Source organism: Pyrgilauda ruficollis, unplaced genomic scaffold, assembly GCF_017590135.1.
Source record: "Pyrgilauda ruficollis isolate IOZ18807 unplaced genomic scaffold, ASM1759013v1 scaffold44, whole genome shotgun sequence".
In the NCBI taxonomy this organism is placed as follows: Eukaryota; Metazoa; Chordata; class Aves; order Passeriformes; family Passeridae; genus Pyrgilauda; species Pyrgilauda ruficollis.
The window spans coordinates 4,448,705-4,470,702 of record NW_024525934.1 but is presented as its reverse complement, the minus strand read 5'-3'; the positions used below and the strand labels follow the sequence as shown (position 1 = coordinate 4,470,702).

The window sequence follows — 21,998 nt, the reverse complement described above, 5'->3', positions numbered from 1 at the left end:
TTTGCCCTCTGTATAAAAATAGCGCTTTGTAGATTAAAGGATTTAGGGGGAAAAATGGTCAATATCAAAGAAGCTGAAGCCTCTTCTGAAACAAGAACCTATTCTTGCATACCAGGTTCTGTACTGCAAAACAGTGAATTTTTCTGGATGGATATTTACACTTCCAAGTAAAAACAAACAAACAAAAAAACCACCACCAAAACAAAAAAAACAACCCAAAAACCGAAAAACAGACAAACAAAAAAAAAACCAACCAAACAAAAAAACAAAAAAAAAAAAAAAACAAAAACAAAAAACAAACCAACAACAAAAAACCAAAACGAAAACCAAACAAAAAAAAAGCAAAAAAACAAACACCCCCCCCCAAACTATCTAATAAGAGATTAGAGTACTATGAAAACAGTATAAAAATAGATATTACATGATAATTGCCTGTGCAAGCATCTGCCCTTCTTTATAGGCTAACTTCATCTTTTTCTCTGTAGCTGCTTGTTTTCTTCCTCTACTTTCCTCTGGCTAACTGCAGCTTCAGGAAGTTTAACCATTAGGCTTGCAGAAACTAAATCTGGAAAACTTTGGGCCATTATTTGAAAAGGCAGACGAGACAACAAGAAAAGATGAAAGGAAAGACGTGGGATGTCTTATTTTACATGGTATTTACTATTTGCAGTGCCTTGTGAACTTCTTGGGGCAGACACTTCTTAGGTGTTCTGTGTCTAGTGGGCTTGGCTGGTGCTTCCTTAAGTGCTCCAACACATAGCCTGTAATTTTACACGGTGCTGGTGATTAGTAAATCCACCTGCTGTGGCTGTTTATGGGTGCCCCTTTGGTATTTTGAGTTGAAGGGCCCCTCAGCTCACAGCTCCAAGACCGTCCCATGAGGCAGAACCCCGTCTCCCTGCGGACTTCCCCTCCTGCTCGGTTCCTGGGTGGCGGGCCGAGGAGCGGCGGCCGGGCGCCCCTGCCCAGCCGCGGGCGGAGGCACTGCGCGGGGCAGGGTGCCCTTGGCGGAACGCGGTGTCGCCTCACCCGCCTGCCCTGCCTCCCGGCTTCCCCGCCTGGGCACGGGGACAGGTGCCGCTGTCACCGCTGGGGGTGGCGGGGGCGGCCGGCAGGGAGCCGCTGCCGGGGAGCTGGAGAAAGGGTGCCTGCGAGGGATCCTCGCTGTGCCGGGGCGGGCGAAGGAGAACGGGGAGGGCCATACGCCCCTCTGGCAGCGCGCAGGGCCCTCCTTCTTTCCCCGGGAAGGGAGCCCCGCAAGGAGCCACCCGGAAACCTAACGGGGGACAGAGGCAGCTGGCGGCGGATCCACCGGGAACCTCCCGGTTCCCTCCAGAAAACCACATCAGCATCACGGTGTCCCTCCGCCTCTCTCCCCCTGTGCTTTTTTCTTCTGTCTTTCCACATTCCCCCTCCTCCACTGATTGCACCCTCGCCGCCCCTCGCCTTGGGGAGGACAAAAAAAGCTCCAGCGGTGCGAGCCTGTGTGTGTGTGTGTGTGTGTGTGTGTGTGTGTGTGCGTGCGTGTGTAGGGGAGGCTGGAGCGGGGTGGGACCGAGGAGCCGTGATTACAGCTCTCCCCGGAGAAGAAGATTGCTCTCTCCAGATGCTGATTTCTGAAGCACTTGGCAATCATCAGGCGGGAGCCGGGAAGAGGCGGCGGTAGCCGCCCCGGCCGTGGCGATGGCAGCGCCGGGCGAGCGGGCGGCGGCGGCTCGGGGCTGAGGGACAGCCCCGGGAGGCGACGCTGCCTGACGGACCCGACCCGACCCAATCGACCCGACCCGACCGGAGCCGACCGGGCGCGGCTCTGCCCCGAGTCCCGCTCGCTCCGGCAGCCCGCCGGCAGACACCCGCCCGAGCAGGTGTCCCTGCGCCGGGACACGGCGGGGGGGACGGCGGGGCACCCATGCGGTGACCCTTGGCGGCGGCAGCTCCCGCCGGCCGCACGGTGCGGGTGCCCCTCCGCAGCCGCGCCTCGGCCCGGAGGAGGCTCCCGCTCGCCCTCGCCCCCGGGCATGGGTTCCCGCCGGGGCTGAGCACCTCGCCGCCTCCCTCCTCCCTGCCCGGCGTGGGCGAGCCGGCGAGCAGCCATGGCAGCGGCCATCGCCAGCGGCTTGATCCGCCAGAAGCGGCAGGCGAGGGAGCAGCACTGGGACCGGCCCTCGGCCAGCAGGAGGCGGAACAGCCCCAACAAGAACCGCGGGCTCTGCAATGGCAACCTGGTGGACATCTTCTCCAAGGTCCGCATCTTCGGGCTCAAGAAGCGGCGGTTGCGGCGCCAAGGTGCGTCCCTGTGGCCGGGCCCGCCCGCGGGCTCCCGGAGGGCGGGCGGGAGGGGACAACCTGTGGCGAGAAACTTCCCGGGCCGGGCGCCGCCCCGGGTCCTGCCAGCCGGCGGCTCCGGCTCCCCGGCAGCGGGCGAAGGGCTCCGCGAGTGCAGCCTGCGAACCTTCGGTCGGGACCCCCGGGGCCAGCCTTGCTGCCCGGCTGTCTGCTCCGGGGCTCCGGTGTGGCTCACAGGTGTGCTGCGGGCAGCAAGCCCCTCGGGGAGCCCTGCCCGCCGCCCCGCGCCTCCCCGTCTCGCTCGTGTTTCTCTCTAAAGGACAAAGAGCGCGCAGCGCTTTGGGTGTCCGGTGTCCGGGGGCTGTCGGTCGCCAGCCCCTTCCCTGAGCCACCAATATGGTTTTGGCAGATTCAACCTGGCTGTAGTGGACGGTCCCTTCCCACTGTTCGGTGACTTCCCAGTCAGCACAGTGAGAGATGTGTCAAATCTGGCAGCTGTGGGAGAGCTTCTCGGCATCCCTGTGGGGACCCAGGTGCCTGTTGCTCGTTCCCAGCCAGGGCCTTGCCATGCAGACCAGCAGGTTTTGCAGACAGCTCTTCTTCAGGGTAGATGATCAGGAGTCAACAGAGAAAACTGGTATCATGGTGATTGCATTCTATCCAGTACTTTGTATTAGAACCCTAGAAATAAATGGAGTATAATGGTGTTGCAGTGACTTCTCTAATTTTTTAAAAATTTTGTGGTATTCAACACCATTCAGAAATGGTAATGACTTACTCTATGTCCTCAGGAAACAGGTAGTTCTATAACAAAAGTATTATATTGTGAAGAGTGAAAATGTTAAGTATCACTTGAACCATGGCTAATACCTACCAGTCAATGATAAAGTACAAACCAGCCTCTGTTACATTATACAGAATGCCACCATGTGTTGTGGTTTGGTATGTATACTACAGCTCCTCTTTAGGTTGGGTCAGGAGATGATTTTAAGCATAATCAGGGAATTCTCCTGATTGATGCTTCTTCCTTCTTTTCCATGGCTCACATTTGAGAAAGCATAAACCAAAAAAGTCCACACAATTTTATTTTTACTTGGCTTTCTTGCAGTAAAATTATTTGTTGTAACTCCTAATGCAAGCCAAATCTTGCCATTTTTAGATTGTACAGGGATGCAACGAAGATGAGCAGGAAAATGTTAGTGGCAAAATCTATGGTGGCTTTTTTCAAAGCAGTCTGTGTGTGCTTTGAAAGACTAGAATATCGGATTTATGATGGTGGATTTTTATAAGTGATACTCTTCAGGCAAACAAGTTTTGGGATTGTTAACAGCAATTGTGCTTGACCACCTGTGCAGTCTTTTTTTGGGGAAAACTGTATTTGGCAATATTACCATTTGAGGAGGAGGAGAGGACTGCCTTGCAGCACTGACATGCCAAACATTTTTTTAGGGGAGAAGGGGCTTTAAAGAGACTTTTGAATTCATCCTTTTTCATTCATTCATTTTTCATAAGGCACTTTGTCACATTCCTGAAAAAGAGAACTGAATTGGAACATAACTCTGCTTTAACCTGTACCACTGACACGGAACGTTTCAGCAAGAACAATCACAAAAAGGGCTGTTCTCCAGTAAAATCTGCAATATCAGACCCCTGAGTTTATCTTCCTTCATGACGAGATATCAGGATATTTATCCATTGGTTTACATAAAGGTCTCAGAATTACTGCTCATCTGTAAGAATTCCTGCTGAAAAAAGTACGTATCATACTATCCATGTTCCTGATGCACAAAGTGATACATGGAATACCTGTGGATTCAAAGTTGCATTCTATTTAAGAGAGAAACTGAACAAGCAATCAAGCCAAAGTCGTTACTCAAACATCTTGTGCGGGATAGTTTTGTGTGAATAATCATTTGTGAAAAAACCCAAACAAACCACATTTTACAAGGGTAATTGCTTTAAAATACATTATAAAGTTACAAAATGAACATTTTTCAGAGTCTGGTTTTAGGGTTTCTAAACTGAGTTAAATGACCAGTGAATTTGTCACTGAAGTCATACTGTCAAATCCATTAAAATAAGTCTTTGCCAAGCAAAATAGGATGAATTTCAAAACATCTGTTGTCAGAAAGGTGCTATGGGATTTTGACAAATAAGCCTTGTGTAAATGATACAGTGTGTCACAAGAGCATTGTGAAAAATGAGCTAATCGAGATGTGACAAACCATCTGTAGCATTCTCTTACAATTCAATAGAAGAGTAGAATTATATGTAATTTTTTTTTAATGTAGAGCAGTAAAAGCAAGACTGTTTTTCTTGGAATAAAAATGTGTTTTTCTTTGTACTTACATATGAAAACTAACTGTCTTTCCATCTTTGAAGCAGTTAGGCAGCAAAAACTAGTGTTTCTGCTTTTTAAATTAAAAACACAGATTTAACCTTGTACATATATGTATTAATGTGAATTGGGTAAATAGATATACACAATATATGCACTCATGCCAACATGTCAGCAAACTTTAAAAAATATTCTTGATTTTTAAATTCTTCTTTAAAAATGCCTGTTAGTACTGTTGTTGTTCAGTTGGATTAATTTTAGAAAAAAAATGAAGTTATTATGAAGGCATAAAATGCTTCAATCATGAGTATACCCTGATGAATTTTTTTTCTGTCATTGTGACAAATTCTCTGTTCATGGTCCTTCCTTTAGGGGCATACTAAAATATCAACAGAAGTGTGCTTTGGGAGACTAACATTTAGAAATGGTAGCATTAAAGATACATCCAGGAGCTCACTCAGAATAAAGAGCAATATTTGTATTTACTTAAATATTTGCTCCAACAGTAGATGCCACAGTAGTTTTAAACAACCTTTCTAAGACTTTGATAAATTTGATACGTTTGATAAACTGCCAAAGTGATTTCTGTGGAAGGCTTGCCTGCTAATCTACTGAGTGGATGAAACCATTTTCATTTACTGGACATCTTTGATTCATATTGTTTAGTATTATGATATTTCAAATTTATTTAATTTTTATTTTGTTCTACCTGTCATCTGAAAAACAAATTACTGTCATTAATTTCCGAATAACCACGAAGCCAAGATCTTGCCTATCTAATGCCAGACATCAATCAATTTTGAATCATCCTCTCTTGCATTGCAGGTTATTTAGTTATAATAGTTTAATGTTTAATTTATGTTAATATAATCACAAATGGGAAGATTTACAGATATTTTGTTTTCATGTGAAATAACATTATCTAACCTGGGGCTACCCAATGAAAAGAAGAAAATTAATGTCACTTCACCTCATGCATCTACAAAGCACAGAGATTAAAACATATGCCTGTCACTGGTGCCAATTCAAACTTATTAGCCTGTATTTTTCATCTATATATATATAGCTGCTTTGCTAATCTGAGAAAATCTTCATTTGGTTAATTAGGTCCCTTGGGAGTATTCTACTGAAAAATACTCAACATTTAAAAGTATTAAAAACCAAGTGTGATGTTTGCTGTTTCTGTGTGCTAATACTGCATTAAGATTTCTAAATTTATGCATAGAATGTATAAATCTTGGGATGGCTTGGCCCCTGATTTTGTACATTAATATTTATAAGAAAGGGAGACCTAAGGAATGTGTTCAGAAAATGCACTGATTAGATTTTACTGCATGTACAAAGGTAATTTAATTCTCCAAAGAAAGCATTTTTGGAAAACTCATCAGTAGATCAGCTAATGTTTTTTGGCAGATGTGGGAGTGGCCCATAATCTCAGATATAAAATTATTCCCAATATACATAGTGTCCAAAGTAGTTTCTAATTCTCCTGCTTGTGGAACAAAGTGGAACTGAAATGGAGATCTGTGCTTGTGAGTGTACAGGACTTGTTTCCCAAAACTTAAGAAACCACATCAGCTCCCACCAGTGAGCTCCAGCACTGGATGATCTGCCTTGCTCAAAGTTTCAGCAGACCAAGACACTTGTCTGTGCTTTCCTATGAGATTGTCCTCGTAATTAATTCTTCTTTGTAGTTCACTAAACTCCCCAGGTCTTGCATTGTCTAGGTGCAAGGCTGTCTGTTTTTCAGGGTATTCAACTAATGTTGCTTTTTTTTCATTACTTTTCCTCAAATGAAATTGATTAACCCACAACCCTTTTGGAAGTATAAACAGTCTTAACAGTCTATTTAAGAAATCATTCATTTTTTCCTTCATTTACCTGTTCAAATGACTGCATGATAACCACAAACTGAAACTGTGTAAATATGCTACATTTCATGTAATATATTCTGTGCATACTTAGAAAATATTTTTGAAAACATGACTTTCTAGACTCAGTCTCAAGCTTTCTTTCCCATGAATTCAGTATTTCACATAAACCCTTGCTTGCTAACAGAAGCTTTTAAAAGAAATACAGTAATGTCTGGGATGAAATTTTTATTCTAAGCTGGTACTGATAGGTCTAAATGTGATGAATGAGTTGGCTTTGAGAGCAAATGGGAAAAAAATAGCTTGAAAATAGTAACATAATTTTAGGGACTATTGATTTTTAGAAATATCTCAAACAGGGGTGGTAGAATAGTGAGCATTTAATGTACAGATAGTGCTGTAGCAGTGTCATTTCAGAATACCTTTCATATACTAATATTACTTTTGAATGTCTTCACTTAGTAATTGGCAATTTAACTCTTCATTAGAAAATGAACTCTTCAAGCTTGAGTGATCTTCTGAATCTCTAAAGTTCAGACAGTTTCAGTCCACATATATTGCTATAAAGTATATGCCTTACTGTATCTATTAAATGTATTGTAGAACTAAATTATCTGATTATTATAGATAATAAGTGAGATTGCAGTACAGGTGGTTTCTGATTCATGGTGATGTACCAATAGAAATGTTACAGGTAAGGACAGGTTCCTCCACTGTATTTAAAGACAGAATCCTATCTTTAAATAATATATTATCTATTAACAACAGATGTAATTTTTTGTTGTTTCAGGCTCTGATTTCAATAAAAAAAATCCAGAACTTATGATTTGTTTTGAATGAATTTTCAAGTCAGCAGCTTACAAGCAGTAGTAATAAATTTCAATATAGAGATAACACTCAAAAAGTGTATTGCAGAACATTTTCCTTTTGGAGTATTTTGATTTAGGCTCTAAGCATAGTTTTGAAGATACACAGCTGTGGATCACCATTTTTCATAGTGAGTAAAGAGAGGTCTGTCTTACTTGGTAATATGTTAACTCCTTTCTGTCTTTAGACAAGTACTGGAACTAGTGATAGACAGAAAGATGTCCTCCTGGCATGTATTCTTACTGTGACATCAGCTTTTACTGAAACCCTTTGAAGCTGGTACACTTTTGTTTTCAAGAGTTATTATTATCATCATCATCATCATCATCATCATCATCATCATCTCAGATCTTATGCTTTGCCATACACTGAGCAGTGGGAAAATAGAAAGGATATTCCTATTCCATGGTAAAAAGGATGAGAAAATTAGTAAAGCTTTAAATTTCTTTTATTATGCTCAAAAATCAGCAACATCCTTTCATTATATTGTAGACAGTAATATTTCTGTACTTTAGGGGTTTAGTTTGTAATTTCAATTATATAAATAATATAATCTGCTGAGGTCCAGTGTAGATATTCCAATTTATTTTCCTGTGGGACTGAACATTAAGGAACATATGCCTTCCTGGCACCAAGGAAGAACCTAGCTGCTTTTGATGTCAGGATTTAGGAATATATATTTGCATTAAGTTAGAGATAGTCAGGAATAGAGTCCAGGACTACCAGGTTCTGATTCTATCTTATAAACTATAGCTGTTTTCAGCGATAGTTACCCAAATTTACTTAAATTTGTATTTTTGTTAATATATACATAACCAAAAAAAAAAAAAAGGAGATTTTTTGTAATTCAAAGGAAAGCTAGTATAAGATTGGAAATATTAAATGGCAAAAGCTTCATAAGAAATTTAAATAGATGGACTGTGTTGAAAAAAATTACAGAAACCTTGTTTCTACAAGGTTTTCAGGATTCCCAGTTGTTGTGGCTGCCATTTTGTAAAGTGGTGAGTAGGAGCTAATAAGCATAATATTGGATGTTCAGTCAGATTCTCATAAATGAAGCTAGAGACAGGTGACTGAAATAGGAATGTGAAGAATATCCTTTTTCTGGGATATAAAGTATAATCCCTAGGATGTAACTAAATTAAACAATTTAATTACATCTGTGATCTTGATTCCAATCCCTTACCCAGGTGTAGAACTTTTGAAAGGCATTGGAGTTTCTGTGCTATAAAACTACTGTAAATTGAACCAAGACTGAACAGCTGATTGGCAATAATTAGTAAAAATAAATGATTGAACTCAGCATTTTTTAAAAATAATTAATCAAGCATTTTGCTTCACATAAGAAGAATTAATATTCACATAAGAATGAGCTTTATGAAACACAAGCACACAACCTGTTCTCTCTGGAGAAGTTAATTTTAAAAATATAAAAATAAAACCACCATCATTTACTATCATTTCCATTGCAAAGCCTGCCTTTTCTACTTCATTTTGCAAATTCCAAGATGTATCCAAGTTACTAAATGTAGCTGCTCCTCCTTTAGTACTGTGAAGCCTGGCCCTAGAAGGCATGTAGTTTTGGTTGTTAGATTGTTTAAAGTGTTTTTTCAGAAAAACAGAGAAGAAAGGGAAGGAAGGAAGGAAGGAAGGAAGGAAGGAAGGAAGGAAGGAAATTAGTTTTAAATTAATCTGCATTTTAATGGATCTTGTTACAGGTGAATATGAGTGGAATTTCATGTCCTAATGAAAAGGGGCTTTTCAAGCCTCAAGGCATTTTTATTGCAGAATTTCAAAGTCACTCAGCACACAGCAGATATGTCAGGCTTAAGAAAAGGTCAGCAGGTTTATTTGCAGTAAAGATTCTTGTGGAACTATGAGCCTAGGGGTGGGAGCTGGAACCAGGGTCTCCCTTAATACAATAATGTGTTATAGATATTTCTTGTCTGAATTTGATGAGCATTTGCACTCCCTGAGTGGTAGAGAGAGAGACTTCCTTACTTACCATTTAAAACTGGAGCAAAGGCTGGGAATTTTTTCTTAGTAAATTCACTATGCTTTTATTTTAGTATTTTCTGTAGTGTGGAAGAGGATTTTCTGTGAAAGGTAACTATTTACTTTAGACATCTGTGATCATAAATACTAAATTTATGGCTTATATATTACCTACTTATGTAAAAGCATTGCATATATGTAATTCTTAGATCATGAAAATGCTCTTTTTGAAAAAGAGCATGTCTACAATGAACCAAGTGAAGGTTCTTATGATTTCTTTCCAAATTTGCAGCAGTTTTTCATACAACAGCAGATTTAACTTCTGTGTATGAAGCTTATTGGTAATTCATAAAGAGCAGCCTATTTGCTAGAATATAAAGTAAATAAGTGTTTACATTTGGTTTTAATACTTGATTATTTCTTCTTTGATTTTGAGGAACAATCTTAAAACAAATTCATGTGTTCAGAAATGTGGTGAAGTAAGAACTTTTTCCAGCCACTCCTCCTTGTACCTCTGTTGTTCATGGATTATAGTAACTGTTCCAAAATCTTTCAACATTTACAGAGTGTTTAGTTGTTCACACACTTACTGCTTTATGCATTGTGAACATTCCAGTTTGAGCAGATGCTCCTCTCATTTTCATCTATGTAGTTTATGTATGACTGAGACTTGGATTCCTCTACCTTAATGAGTGATTTGTATCTCTTCATATGAAATTCTGATTAGTGGAAGAATTTGCCACTGTAATCTGTATACCAGCAACTACTAAATAAATGAACTCTTAAACTTCATTGCTCTATTTTCTTCTTTCACTTTTCTTGCTGTGTAATCAGAACAGTTCCTTCTGTGTAATCAAAGCAAGTACACATGAAATGTGTAATATTTTGTTCCAAATAGCATTTTAAACTGTGTTATTAAAGTCAACAAAAATAAGATTCCATGAACTATTGAATCCCTTTCTATGGCATTAGAAACAAACTTGCATGGTAGGAAGGGCTTTGCAGCAGCAAAATTTAGCAAGTCTCCCCTTGTGTCCAGAGTAAGTTTTGTCTTATCAGAGGTCTGGCCAGGCTTGTACATGGAAGTACACTTCTGGCATCAGTCCTGAGGACTAGCCATGCTTGCCATCAGGCAAGTAGAGGCAAGATGACAAGATGAAGACCTAAGTGTGGTTGTGTAAGGACACACAATAAATTAATGATTAATTCCTCCCGCTAGTAATTCCTTTTCATCATCTTATAAATTATCTGGGATCATGACTGTGCCAAGAAGTAGGAATAATTCTAAAATAGCACAGGATGCTTAAGAAATTTTTAATGGAATACTATTCCTGGGGCTGAAAAATTGAGTGATTGATCTCTGCTGATATAGATTATCTGAAGAAAAGCCAAATTTTTTTTTTTTTTGCTTCTAGCAAGTGTTATTGAACTTAGCTTGTGTATGTCTTAAGGATCTGAAAATTTATATGTTCCTCCTAAGGTACTCATTAGAAAATTATTGATAGTGAACAATATACACCATCATCATCATCATCATCATCATCATCATCACCATCATCAGTTGTTACTACCAAGCAAGTAATTTTTTCATCTGAACACTTTTATTCTTTCTTTGGATCTTACTTTGTATCTACTTTCCTTTGCTCTTATTTTGGATAATCAAGTTTTGTGTTTATCACAAGCTCCAAACAGAGACTGCTGCACATATTACTTACGCATCTTTCACAAAAAATAAAAAAATCAAGACCATAGTCTTAATCTCCTTATTAACATAGCTTGGGCTTGCTTAAAATAACAGCCTGAATTCTGAGAACAGGTTTGTTTGTTTTTGTTTTTGTTTTTTTTGGGTTTTTTTTTTTGTGCAGAGATTAGTGTATGGCTGAACTTTTCAAGTCATTAGATTGATAAATCCAACTTCACTATTGTTTCCAGTTATATTTTAGTTTTCTGACAAAGTAGAAATAGATGTCATTCTAGTTTATGTATCCACAGACTTTTGCTAAACAAATGAGAAACCTGCTTCCACAGAGCTTCAGTAATGACTTTTTGAGGAAATATTTAAGGAAAAAGAAATAAAAGTTTTTTAATTTCAGCTCTCAAGTCATATGCCCCCAAAATTGCAATTTATGTGCAACTAAGAACTATAGCATTTTAGCACTTTGGTATATGTAAATTAATTAATTAAATTCTGTTGTCTAAGTTGCTTATATGTGCTAAACAACTGTAAGGTTGTGATGTTACTATCCTAAAACCAGGTCGTTTGATGTAATGCACGATTTGGGGAATCTTTGCAAAATTAATATATGCTGCTCTGTATAAAAAATATTACATTGCAAGTTCTATGTAAAATGAGCAAAAAAATGCACGTAAATAAATCAAAATTAGTTGATGGCTCAGATTTATATGCATTATAACACTTTGGAAACCCTCAAAGCAGCCATCTTTCTTTGGAAACAGTGAATATCACAGTAAAGATAAGATAATTGAATCCAAAGCACAGAAAGGAAGAAAAACTAAACCATTCCCATTAGCCATAGTCTCTAGTTCTCTATTTTAGAAGGGTTTATCAGGACTCTCAGAGTTTTTGCTTTGAAAGTGTTTTTCTCTATCAAGAGAGAAACAGACTCATCAGGTGTTCATAGGTAAAATTTACAGAAATCAGTGCAGGTTAAGACTGAATAATCTTGTTGCAATTAAACCAAAGTATGAATAGTCATTTCTATCTCATTGTTGTGATGACCAAATGATTGAATCAAGCCAATAACCATCTCAGGGCCACTTATCATATTCAGTATAATTCAATCAATCAATCATCATCCTGTTTAGCAGCGGTTTATGTTGCGAACATAATGGTTGAAATTAACTGGCACCATTAAGCAAACAGTTCTGTTGAATTACTGGTTGTTGTATGTTTTTAGGTCAATGGATATTAGTGAGCAGGTTGTGTTCAAAATTTGTCAGAGATAAACAGTCAACAATTCAGGACATGAGTAATTAAAACTCCACTCTCCACTTCCAGAGCTTAAATAAAAACAGCTAAAAATGGTTTAAGCAGCCTCAGTGGCAGAACCGTGGAGACCATAGTGAATCTCATCTTAAAAATTGCTTATGCTTAGAGACTCTTAACTGTAATTTTGTCAGCTCGTTACCAACTTCACACAGTATTGTTATTTTGGTTTTCACAGTTTGCATTTGTTTCAAATACAGGGAGGGATGCAAGGAAGATCAGCCTGTTTTCTACTCTTTGCTGAGTGCTTAGGTGTAAGTAGTACATGGCTTGAAGACAAGTAGTTGTGGGGAATGAACTGGTGGAAAATTTCTGCTGATGTTTTTACAAAAACATTCACTGAAAATGTTGGCTAAATTTTCAGAAGTTTCAATCATGTTAAGGTATGGAAAGGGAAAGTTAAATGTACCTGAGCAACCTGGCTAGAGATCTTAGTACTTCTAGATTAAACAGACTTGTAAAGACAAGGTATTTTTTAGGCTTTTTTATTATTTCTATCCTGGTATTAGCATCCATCCAGGACACAATAAGAGTTGTTTGAAGCACTCTATTTGAATTGAATGAACTTTGAATATAAGTTGTGTGATAACTTCAGAACTTCAGATCCTAGTTATAGTGGGGATACCAGCTGCATTTGGAGCCTGAAGCAGCAAAAAGGTTTTGCTTACTTTGAGGTATTTTTGTTGCAATCAACTGTATTAAGGATGACCCAAACTACAACGAACATGATCTAATGTAGAAACAGTCTTTAACTACTTGCTACTTATTTTATTCTACATTATTTAGTTTTTGATTGTGCAATATTTGCATGCACAATGGGGTTTTTTCCAACTGGTTTCCAGATAGATGTGTGTGATTACATAGAGACAGTTTAGGTGTTTGCTGTTGATTTTCCAGGGCTGTTCAGATGTGACACCAGAGGACTAATGGCACAACTCACATCCTGAGTCCAATAGATTGTGGCATATTGAGTTCTTTTTTAGGGATATGTCATAGCTGTGTAGGAAGTGAAAAAATGTTTCTTCACTTCTGCCATAATATCAGCAATGTCTTGCACAGTGGCTTGAGTATGTTGACAGCTCTGTGAGTCCTGAGTGCCTCCATTTGGTTATTGGGCTGAATTTTTATCTCTGAGAAGGTTTTTTTCTTAATTTTTTTTCCCTAAGTTACATGAAAATTATGCTGTTTTGGACTCTACTGGCTACTGCCATGGAAACAGAAAAGTATCTTTGGTGGAAAACTATTGAAATACCAGTATTATTATTTTTGTATCCTTTGTTGAGCTTTGAGAGAATATTTTCATGATGAATTGGACCTTGGCCTTTTTGTACACTGGGTGCAGTTGGGCTTTCCACATTTTGATTGTAAGGGTAATTATGTTTATTCTTCTCTCTTTGTATGGGGGCATTGGATCTGTGTTTCATAAACTACTGTGAGGCAGGTCATCAGTGAGCTGATTCTGAATGGCACTAGTTTTTATGTTTATGTAGACTGGTATCTAAGCTTTTGTTTAGAGGAAGATGAAAAAATTGAGTAGATTTTCTTAATTGGGGTCATTCAGGCTGTATTTAGAGCAAGATAGAAATTTTCCTATTTGCATTCCTGCAGAGGAAGAAGAAATATTAATTTCTATAGCTCTGAAAGCCCTTTGCTACCACCTTTGCCTCTAAACTTCAGCAGAGATGGTTTTGAAAGAGAACAGAATTGTTTTCCAACCATCCCAACAGACAGTTCCACAGTCCTGCCATTAAGAATCTCAGGGACTGTGTTGCCACCCTTCATTGCGAAGATAAGGCTGAAATAAGGTTTGCCATGAAGCTGTTGCCCGGTCATTAAGGTAAAATCAATCAACACTGGATCTCACATCTTGTTCCAAGGGGAGCAGTGAAACAAATACCCTGGAGCTTATATGCCACTTGGGTAACTATGTGCCCTCAAATTAAATTAGGAAAAAAACAGTAAAAGGGAAGAAGTTCTTTTGACTCTCCTAGCAATAGGGTGGATCTGCAGATGCATCACACATGCAGATGAGTTATGCTATTAAATGTTAAGGTTGCTGGGTATTAATGCTCCGGGGATTTATGTGTCTGCTGTGGTAAATAGGTAAGGTGGTAATGTTGTTTCCATGAGCACTTGTACTCTTGAACAGCAGAATATGACACTCTGATGTAGACAAGGCCACAGTTATTGTCATCTGTGCTGTGACAAAGCTTAGACACTGCAAGGTGTGGTGCCTTAAGTCCACACCTTGAGACTACTCAAAACCCAAAAATAGAGTAGTAGTCTTTTGTGGTCTTCTCCCTAAGAAGCTCCAAACAGAAGGATGTAGTGCATTGGAAACTGCTCTGGCTTCTGGAAAGCTTCAGCTTGAAAATCAGAGTAGTAGCAATATCAACTTATTAAACAAAGCTGTTCAGAAAATGACTGTTCTGTCATTTGGGAAAGCAAACTGACGTTTGGTTTTGTGGAGTTTTTCACTGCAAAGCATGCTGTGTTTTCTATCTTGTCAGAACAGCATTTTCAGTCAAAGCCTGTTTTGACACACACATCCTGACTTACCATATTGGTAAAACACCTGATTACCCAAGGAGCGGGATGGAATGGGGGGAAAACTCTGGCAAATGTGCCATTCATATCTTGTTCGATCTAAACATTGTGGTGGATATACCAGACTTGTTCAAAGAGTAGTTCATTAATTATTCAGGCTTTAGCTTTTATTTAATTGTTTCTGCAATGCCTGCTATCCACCCTGATCCTGCAGTTTTGTGCATTAAAACACAACCAAGGGGAGTAACAGTTGTTTTGTGACAACCAACAACCTGACTGCAATTAATGTAATTTCAGTCAGTGCTGTGGGGTTGACAGTGAAGTCAAGCTGTACTGTGGCTGAACTTCAGGCCCATCCCTGTATCCCCAGTGTCTTTCACTGAGCTTATTTTTCTTAAACTTTCTATTACTAAAATAGGCAGATAGTTGGAATTCATTTCAGTTCTGTAAAGGGAAACTAAAATATAACTGGTTTGTTCTGGGACTGCAATTTTGGAATCTGCTAATGACCACAATCAACTTTTGTAGAGGTTTTGGTAAACAAAATCAAAGATTTTGATTCCATTTCACTAATTTCTGTAAGTGCAGAAGTTATGTAAATCTTTCAAGACTGAGTTTTTCATTTTAGCGCATGAAGCTGCAGAAGTTGCTCCTCATTCTGAGTTCATCACTGCAACTAGCAAGCAAGACTGTGAGACCAGACAATAAATCCATCAGAAGTAGTCCTGGAAGTAGTACATATGTGAATCAAAAAAATATCTTTCTTTTATGTTCATGTCCACTTTGAATATAAGGAAATATTCCTATGGATTCATTAAACTGCTGTGGCCTATTAGGAATAAATGCTCTTTCATTTAAAGGTTTTAATTGAATGAAAGATTTAAAAAAACCGACCCTCCCCCGTCCCCCAGTCCCCCAGCCAAAACAAGGATTAAGCTATTCTTTGTCTCATAAAGACTTAGAATTGGTTTGAAATATAACTAAAATTATTTTGTTGATGGAAATTTTACTGAGTGCCTACTAAAATGAGTCATGTTTGACATCCAGATAGATTTCAGTACATGGCATTGGTCTTCTAGATTGCATTTCTCAGAGAGCTGCACTATCAAATGTAAACAAACCTGCCAAACTTCAGATATGGAAGTACAGCAACATGTGAAGTTTAATATCAAGAGCTGTGTAGGTTAGAAAGTTCCAGTCATCATTCTAGGGAAGCAGAGATGTGTATGGTCCTTGGTTTAGCAAACTGAGATAAAAGAGTATGTTTTGAGACATTAGCTTCATTTATCTAGGCTTTATTTTTAGCAGCCAAACATAAGCTTTGTAAGGGTTTGTGCTTTCACATAGCGACAAAAGAGTGATGACAGTGGTAAGTCACCTGTGCTAGAGGGGGTAGAATGTGCATACACATTTGTGCTAATTTTGAGATTGTCTACTGCTGTTGTAGCAGTAATGAAACTCTGCCTTAATGAATATGAGATCTGGGTAATTGATTTTGTGACTTCTTCAAGTGACCTTCTGTTGCACTATGTTTAGTTTTGCATTTTGCTTTGTTTTTAGTGCTTGTAACTATAATTGCTTTTTTCAAAAGAAAGAAAACAAAAAACCCAAAATCCACAAAAATGGAGCAGTTCTTTAGGGCTCTATATCATCATCAAGGAAAGGAGAAAATAATTAACCACATATTTTATGGTGAGCAAGTAAAGTGAAATTGTCACACATGATCCTCCTTCCTAGGCAAATGAGGCACATTTTTTTTTCTGGCCTTCTGGTAGAGGCTTTTGGACTGATATGTTGGTTTTGCCTGAAACTATTTTACTGGTCTGTCAGGTTAGGCCAAATGCCAAGCTTCCATCAAAACAGGAGAGCTTAGTTAAAATGTCTGCTAGAAAACAGCCTTAAGGCTGGAGAATGATTTTTTTTTTAAACCCCTGGACATAAAAAGGAGCTCTACAGCTTGAACGCTTTTCTATCACGTGGACATTTCAAGTCTTGAGTTCCTACTCACTTTGACTCAGATAAAATGCTTTAACCCCAGCCTGCATTGGTTGCCAAGCTGATAGTTACTCCTGTTTGAGTAACCCTGGAAAGGTTTTTCCCTTACTTTTATTTTTTATTTTTAAGAAACCTTTATTATGGGCTTTATCCTAAAAGAGTATGTTACAATGGGAACATTATTTTCTGCTTAGTTCTGTCTGGAAAGCTTTTTCAAAACACATTGATGTAGATAACAGGTGACTTTTATTACAATAAGATTTACAATTACATTTGTAATAAACATCACCTGTTATCTACACCTGTAGATAACAGGTGATGTTTATTACAAATGCCAGGACATTACCAGAGATGGTTTGGTGGTGTGGAGCAATGGTAGTTGTAGCCAGAAAAAGCAAAAAAGAATTGCTTCAGTGTCTTAGAACCCTTCAGGTGTGTCATTCAGGGGAGGTTTAACCATTATCACATATTTGTGTGGAATCCTGACTTTAAGGTAGTAATTTTAATTTATTTGGAGAGAAACAGTTGTTTAGTACCTTTTCCTGTTCTTCCTGCTAGGAAATAATTTCCTTTTAAATCCAGTTTTGAAAAAGTTCTGCCTTAAGGATGACATTTCAAGGGATTTCCATATTGGCTGGATTCAGATGACTCACAAACTTTCTCAGACAAGTTTCTTTGCAATCATCTGCAAACATCATTGATAATTTGTTGTGGTCATTTACTATTGAATCTGAATGTTCTAGGATATTTTGATTCTGCTGAAGTTCCAGGAAAAACAAACTATGTTTTCCAACTGGTGAATAGGTGGCCATTCTAGACCCTTGGGATTAGGTTCACCTAATTGAATGAAAATTCTTGCTATGGAGACACCAAAACTTGGGTAACTTGTAGGTTCATATTTTGACTGACATGCAATTAATTAAAAGTATTTATTTCTAGGAAGTAATTCATGACACCCTGAAATAGATGGGTCCGCTAGCTGTGAAGGGAGCCAAGGAGGACTGCATCAGATGTAGAAGTCCTAATGACTCTAGTCATGGAGTCTGCTCCTGAAAAATCATCTTTTTCTGCTTCCTGAAATACTGCATAGCAGGTCTGAGGAGAGCTAAGACCCACAATATTACTGTAGATCCCAAAACAAAGCTATATTCCTCTTTACAGCCTCCCAGTTTCCAGTGCCTGGACAGACAGCAGGCTGCCCGATGGAGATGGGAGCCTGAACCTTTGGGAACCTTCCCTTGCACTGCAGTGGCAGCAGAGCTGAGGAGAAAACTGGATTATTCTCTCACAGAGGAGACAGATTTCTTGAAAACAAGGAATATTTTAGGGTGTAATAATTATATTTTGAAATCTAAAATTTCCTACCATTTACCTGGGGTTGTCTCCTTTCCATTTCTATAATCTAAAATATTCTGATTATCTTAATTATAGCTCTTGTCACTAAAATTTATTGTCTTTTAGCATGCCTGGAGTATAGACAGTTCTGTGATATAAACCAGAAGCATTTAGTAATGTTTGGTTATTTAGGAGATTTTGAGAACTTCAGCATTTTAGATTTTTGCTGCTGTCCTAATAATATGTAAAGTAATTTGCATACAAATTTCCAATTTACTCAGCTTTAAATTTAGGTTGCCCTGAAAAATTGTGGGTGGCCCATGCCTGGCAATGTTCAAGGCCAGGCTGGATTGGGTTTTGAGCAACCTAGCATAGTAGAAGGTGTCCCCTGCTTATGGCAGTTGATTGGAACTACATGATCTTTAAATTCCTTTCTAACCCAAGCCATTCTATGAAATGTCTCAAGACTTATAGAAAAGTCTTAGAGCTATTTATGGTTTGCAAAAACTGCCATTGAAAGAATTTGTGACTTTTCAGAGGAGGCAATTCCCCTGAGAAATTATGTATTCTGAACAACACGTATCCAGTAGTTAACATGAATTAACCAAAACATAATTTTAGAAGCAAATTGTTTGATTTGAAATTGTTTGGAAACTGTTTACAAGGGTTTTTTTGGGTTTTTTTCCCTTCCAGTTGCATTCATCAGTAGATGACATTTTGCTATTCAGATAGGAGGTCTCTAATAAATGACGTCTATTTGCACTGACATATTTTTATTTTATTAAGAGTGGCAAGCCTTTTCCCCTTCACTTCCCCCAGTTTAAATTCCTCTTTTAAAATCCTTCAGTTTCCCTCAATAGTAGAATTAATGCTGCTTTACAGAAACAAACACAAGCAATGTATAACTCGGGGCCTCTGCGTGCTTGTAAATAGTGCTTTCTGTCTACCCAGTTATTAATTGTGTCTTTTCCACTCCTATTAAGTCCTTCTATGTAGCCTGGCAGGGACATCTACCTACTGGACTAGGAAGCAGAAATCCACATTTGTACTGCTGCATTGGGCAAACTGTTCATCCTCTTTTATTTTGTTGTCTGTAAAGTGAGGGTGATTCTAATCCCTTGTGTTTAGGTATGGCCTGGAAATCTGCTGGCAGCAGAGTCTTTTTACTGTGACTTTACAATATGAGGCCAGTGCTTATGGTCCTCTAGGAACACACCCCTGTGCTCTGGACCAGCCCAGTCCCCTCCAAGGTGGAGCCTGACCTCACTCCTCTCCTGAGTGAGCCCTCTCTGCTTTGCCCACAGTGCTATCCTCACCATCTTCATGCTGCTGGGGTCCGAGTAACATATTCACTAGAGTCCACAGAATGCTGTAATTAATAGGGCACATTAAAAATCTTGCAGAAAATACAGGGTTTTTAACCTAAATATCATGGAAGAAGCTTGTCTTTGGACTTGAACAATAATTTCAATTAATAGCTCTATGACCTCTAAAAGATACATTTCAAAATAGTCATGGCTAACCGTGTTCTGAAATTAAAGAATGCTAAATAGAAACACAGAGGCAACCTTTGATGCAGTTTTAGGCAGAAATTAAAAACTAGCTTTAGTTTTCTTTGCATTAGAGCTGGACATCTGGAGATTTCAGGAGGCAGACAGGCAAATTCTATGGAAGGCACTTGTCCTCTCTCAAGACATGACACTTTCCCAGTGAGAGGGTATAGGTACTACTCTTATGAGAATCTGAATCTGGTACTAATATTCTGCTTCCTTGGTGTCTTTGTTTCCAAATGGGATATACCTATCACAAGTTCTTAGGATTTCAGGTCCTTTCATATACATCAGAACGAGGCTGGAACCAGAAGCCTCAGAATCAATCCTGTTCACTCAGCTGGAAAAGAATTATGTGCCTCTGCTTTAGCTAGATGATTTGGCATATATTTCAAGGTACTTTTCTTTGCAATATAGAACTCAAAGAAACGAAAGAATCTTCACAGATTTTAACCATGTTTTTCCTTTTAGGGAAAAGATGTGAACTGGGAACAGTCTGGAGTAAAACTTCTGTTTTCAGATAGATACTTCTCAATGTTTAATTTTTTTCCCAGCTTTGAAGCAGGTCGTTTTTCCATGCTAGCAATCTGTTGAACTTTATAGTTTTAATGTTTTTGTATTGAACAAACTATTTCATTTGTTAGAAAAAAAAAGGATTTAAACTCTGAGTTTATGGCAGTTTTTTTGTTTTGGTGTGACCAGTTGTGTTTTTCTGCAAAATACACAGAGAAAAATATGGTAGGTGGGTTTTGTGGCAGCACAAAGCTGACAAGTTCATGAGTCAGAATCCTGGGAGCTTCTGCTTTCTCTTTCCCCGTTCTTCCTTTTCCTTCTCTGGTAAATCCACACTTTGCATACAGGTAGAAATAATTAGAAACCCACTTGATGAGGCTGCTGCCACAGAATTTAGTGAAGAACTTAATAAGACATAATGAAGGCTAATCCTAACTTTGTGTAGAGAAATGAGTTGGGCTTCTGTGTCAAATCTGAAGGGTTATCTTGGATGCTTCTGCTGTATTTGTGTTGAGAAACAGACCTTTGGTTTTCACAGGTTTCACAAAGGTTTTCACAGACCTTTGTTTTTCAAAGGTTTCTGAAAAACAAACAAGACTTCTGCTACAAAGTGAGCTTCATTGAAAAGGAAGTAGATTAATTTCAGATAATTTTCTAAATTAGTAATGTCCTGTTTGTTTGTTCCTCCTGACTACCTATGGGAGCTGGAGGAGCTTGAATTTATGTCCTGATAAAAAGTAGAAGTGCTAGGTGTATCAGCTATGCTATGTTGCTCTTGAAGTGTGTGTAAATCTGCACTGGAGATGTGTTAGGATGTGAAGGCACACGATATTTCACTTGAAGGATTACAGGTGGAGCACTGGCAGCACCTCTGCTTATGGTACAGAGATCAGTCCTTGGACTGCTCATTGGACAGCCTGAGTAAGAGCATGTGAGGGTTAGAAAATGAAGGAAGGCCAGGCAGCTCAGGCCCAGCATTGGGAAGCTAAAGACATCTGAAGAATTCAGTTGGGAGCTGTCTTTAGGACATTATCACAGAATAAAATTCGTGGCACTTGTTGCAACTGCTCCGTGCTCTGAGCTGATGGCAGAGCTGTCACTGCAGCACCACCAGGCACAGGCAGAAGTTGCTGTGGAAATCCCAGGGACAAATTTCCTACTTTTCAGTATGTGTAATCTTTCAGCTTCTAATAGCATTTAAGTTGTCGGTATAATAAATGTGCAGGAAATACAAGAGATTTAAAGAGGTTTAATATTAATACTCAGAAAATGTTGTAATTTTTTCTCTAGAAGCATACCTGTTGGCTCTCCTGAGTGCTGGTGAAAGACACCTCAGTCTTGACTGGCTCTCACAAGTCATTGTTACCGTAGCACATGGATCTGGAGAATGAAATTGCTTTTGATTGCTGTTTAAAACATGCTTTTTAAACTTGTATATTCTGTAAAGTGGTTTTCAGGACAAGCTTCAAATTGAAGGGTGGAGTGGAAGTTCTGGTGTGAGAAAATTCCTCAGCTGATAGTTGAGGATGCTAAGCAAGCTAGTTTAATATTAGTTGTGCCCATATGGTTGCATGTTTGTGGTTTTGGTAGGTTTCCTAACACAATGTAAGAGTGAATGAGCAGCTGTCTGGAGCTGGCCATAATTCTAGTCCAACCAGAACAGTCTGACAGGGCTGGAGTTGGGTCTTGTGGGG

The 21,998-nt window shown here is 39.1% G+C and overlaps 1 protein-coding gene across 5 annotated transcripts in view; it reads left to right on the top strand.

Moving 5' to 3' along the window:
• FGF14 (fibroblast growth factor 14) overlaps window positions 1-21,998 on the top strand; it is a 381,047-nt gene that overhangs the window by 254,278 nt on the left and 104,771 nt on the right. Inside the window, exon 1 of one of the 5 annotated variants that reach the window (XM_041478313.1) lies at window positions 1,528-2,286. The exons of the other annotated variants lie outside the window; for them this stretch is intronic. Within the exon in view, the coding sequence (XP_041334247.1) occupies window positions 2,094-2,286 (193 nt within the window). The 5' untranslated portion in view covers window positions 1,528-2,093. Of the gene's footprint in view, window positions 1-1,527; window positions 2,287-21,998 lie in introns of those variants that run through there. 5 annotated transcript variants of the gene reach the window in all.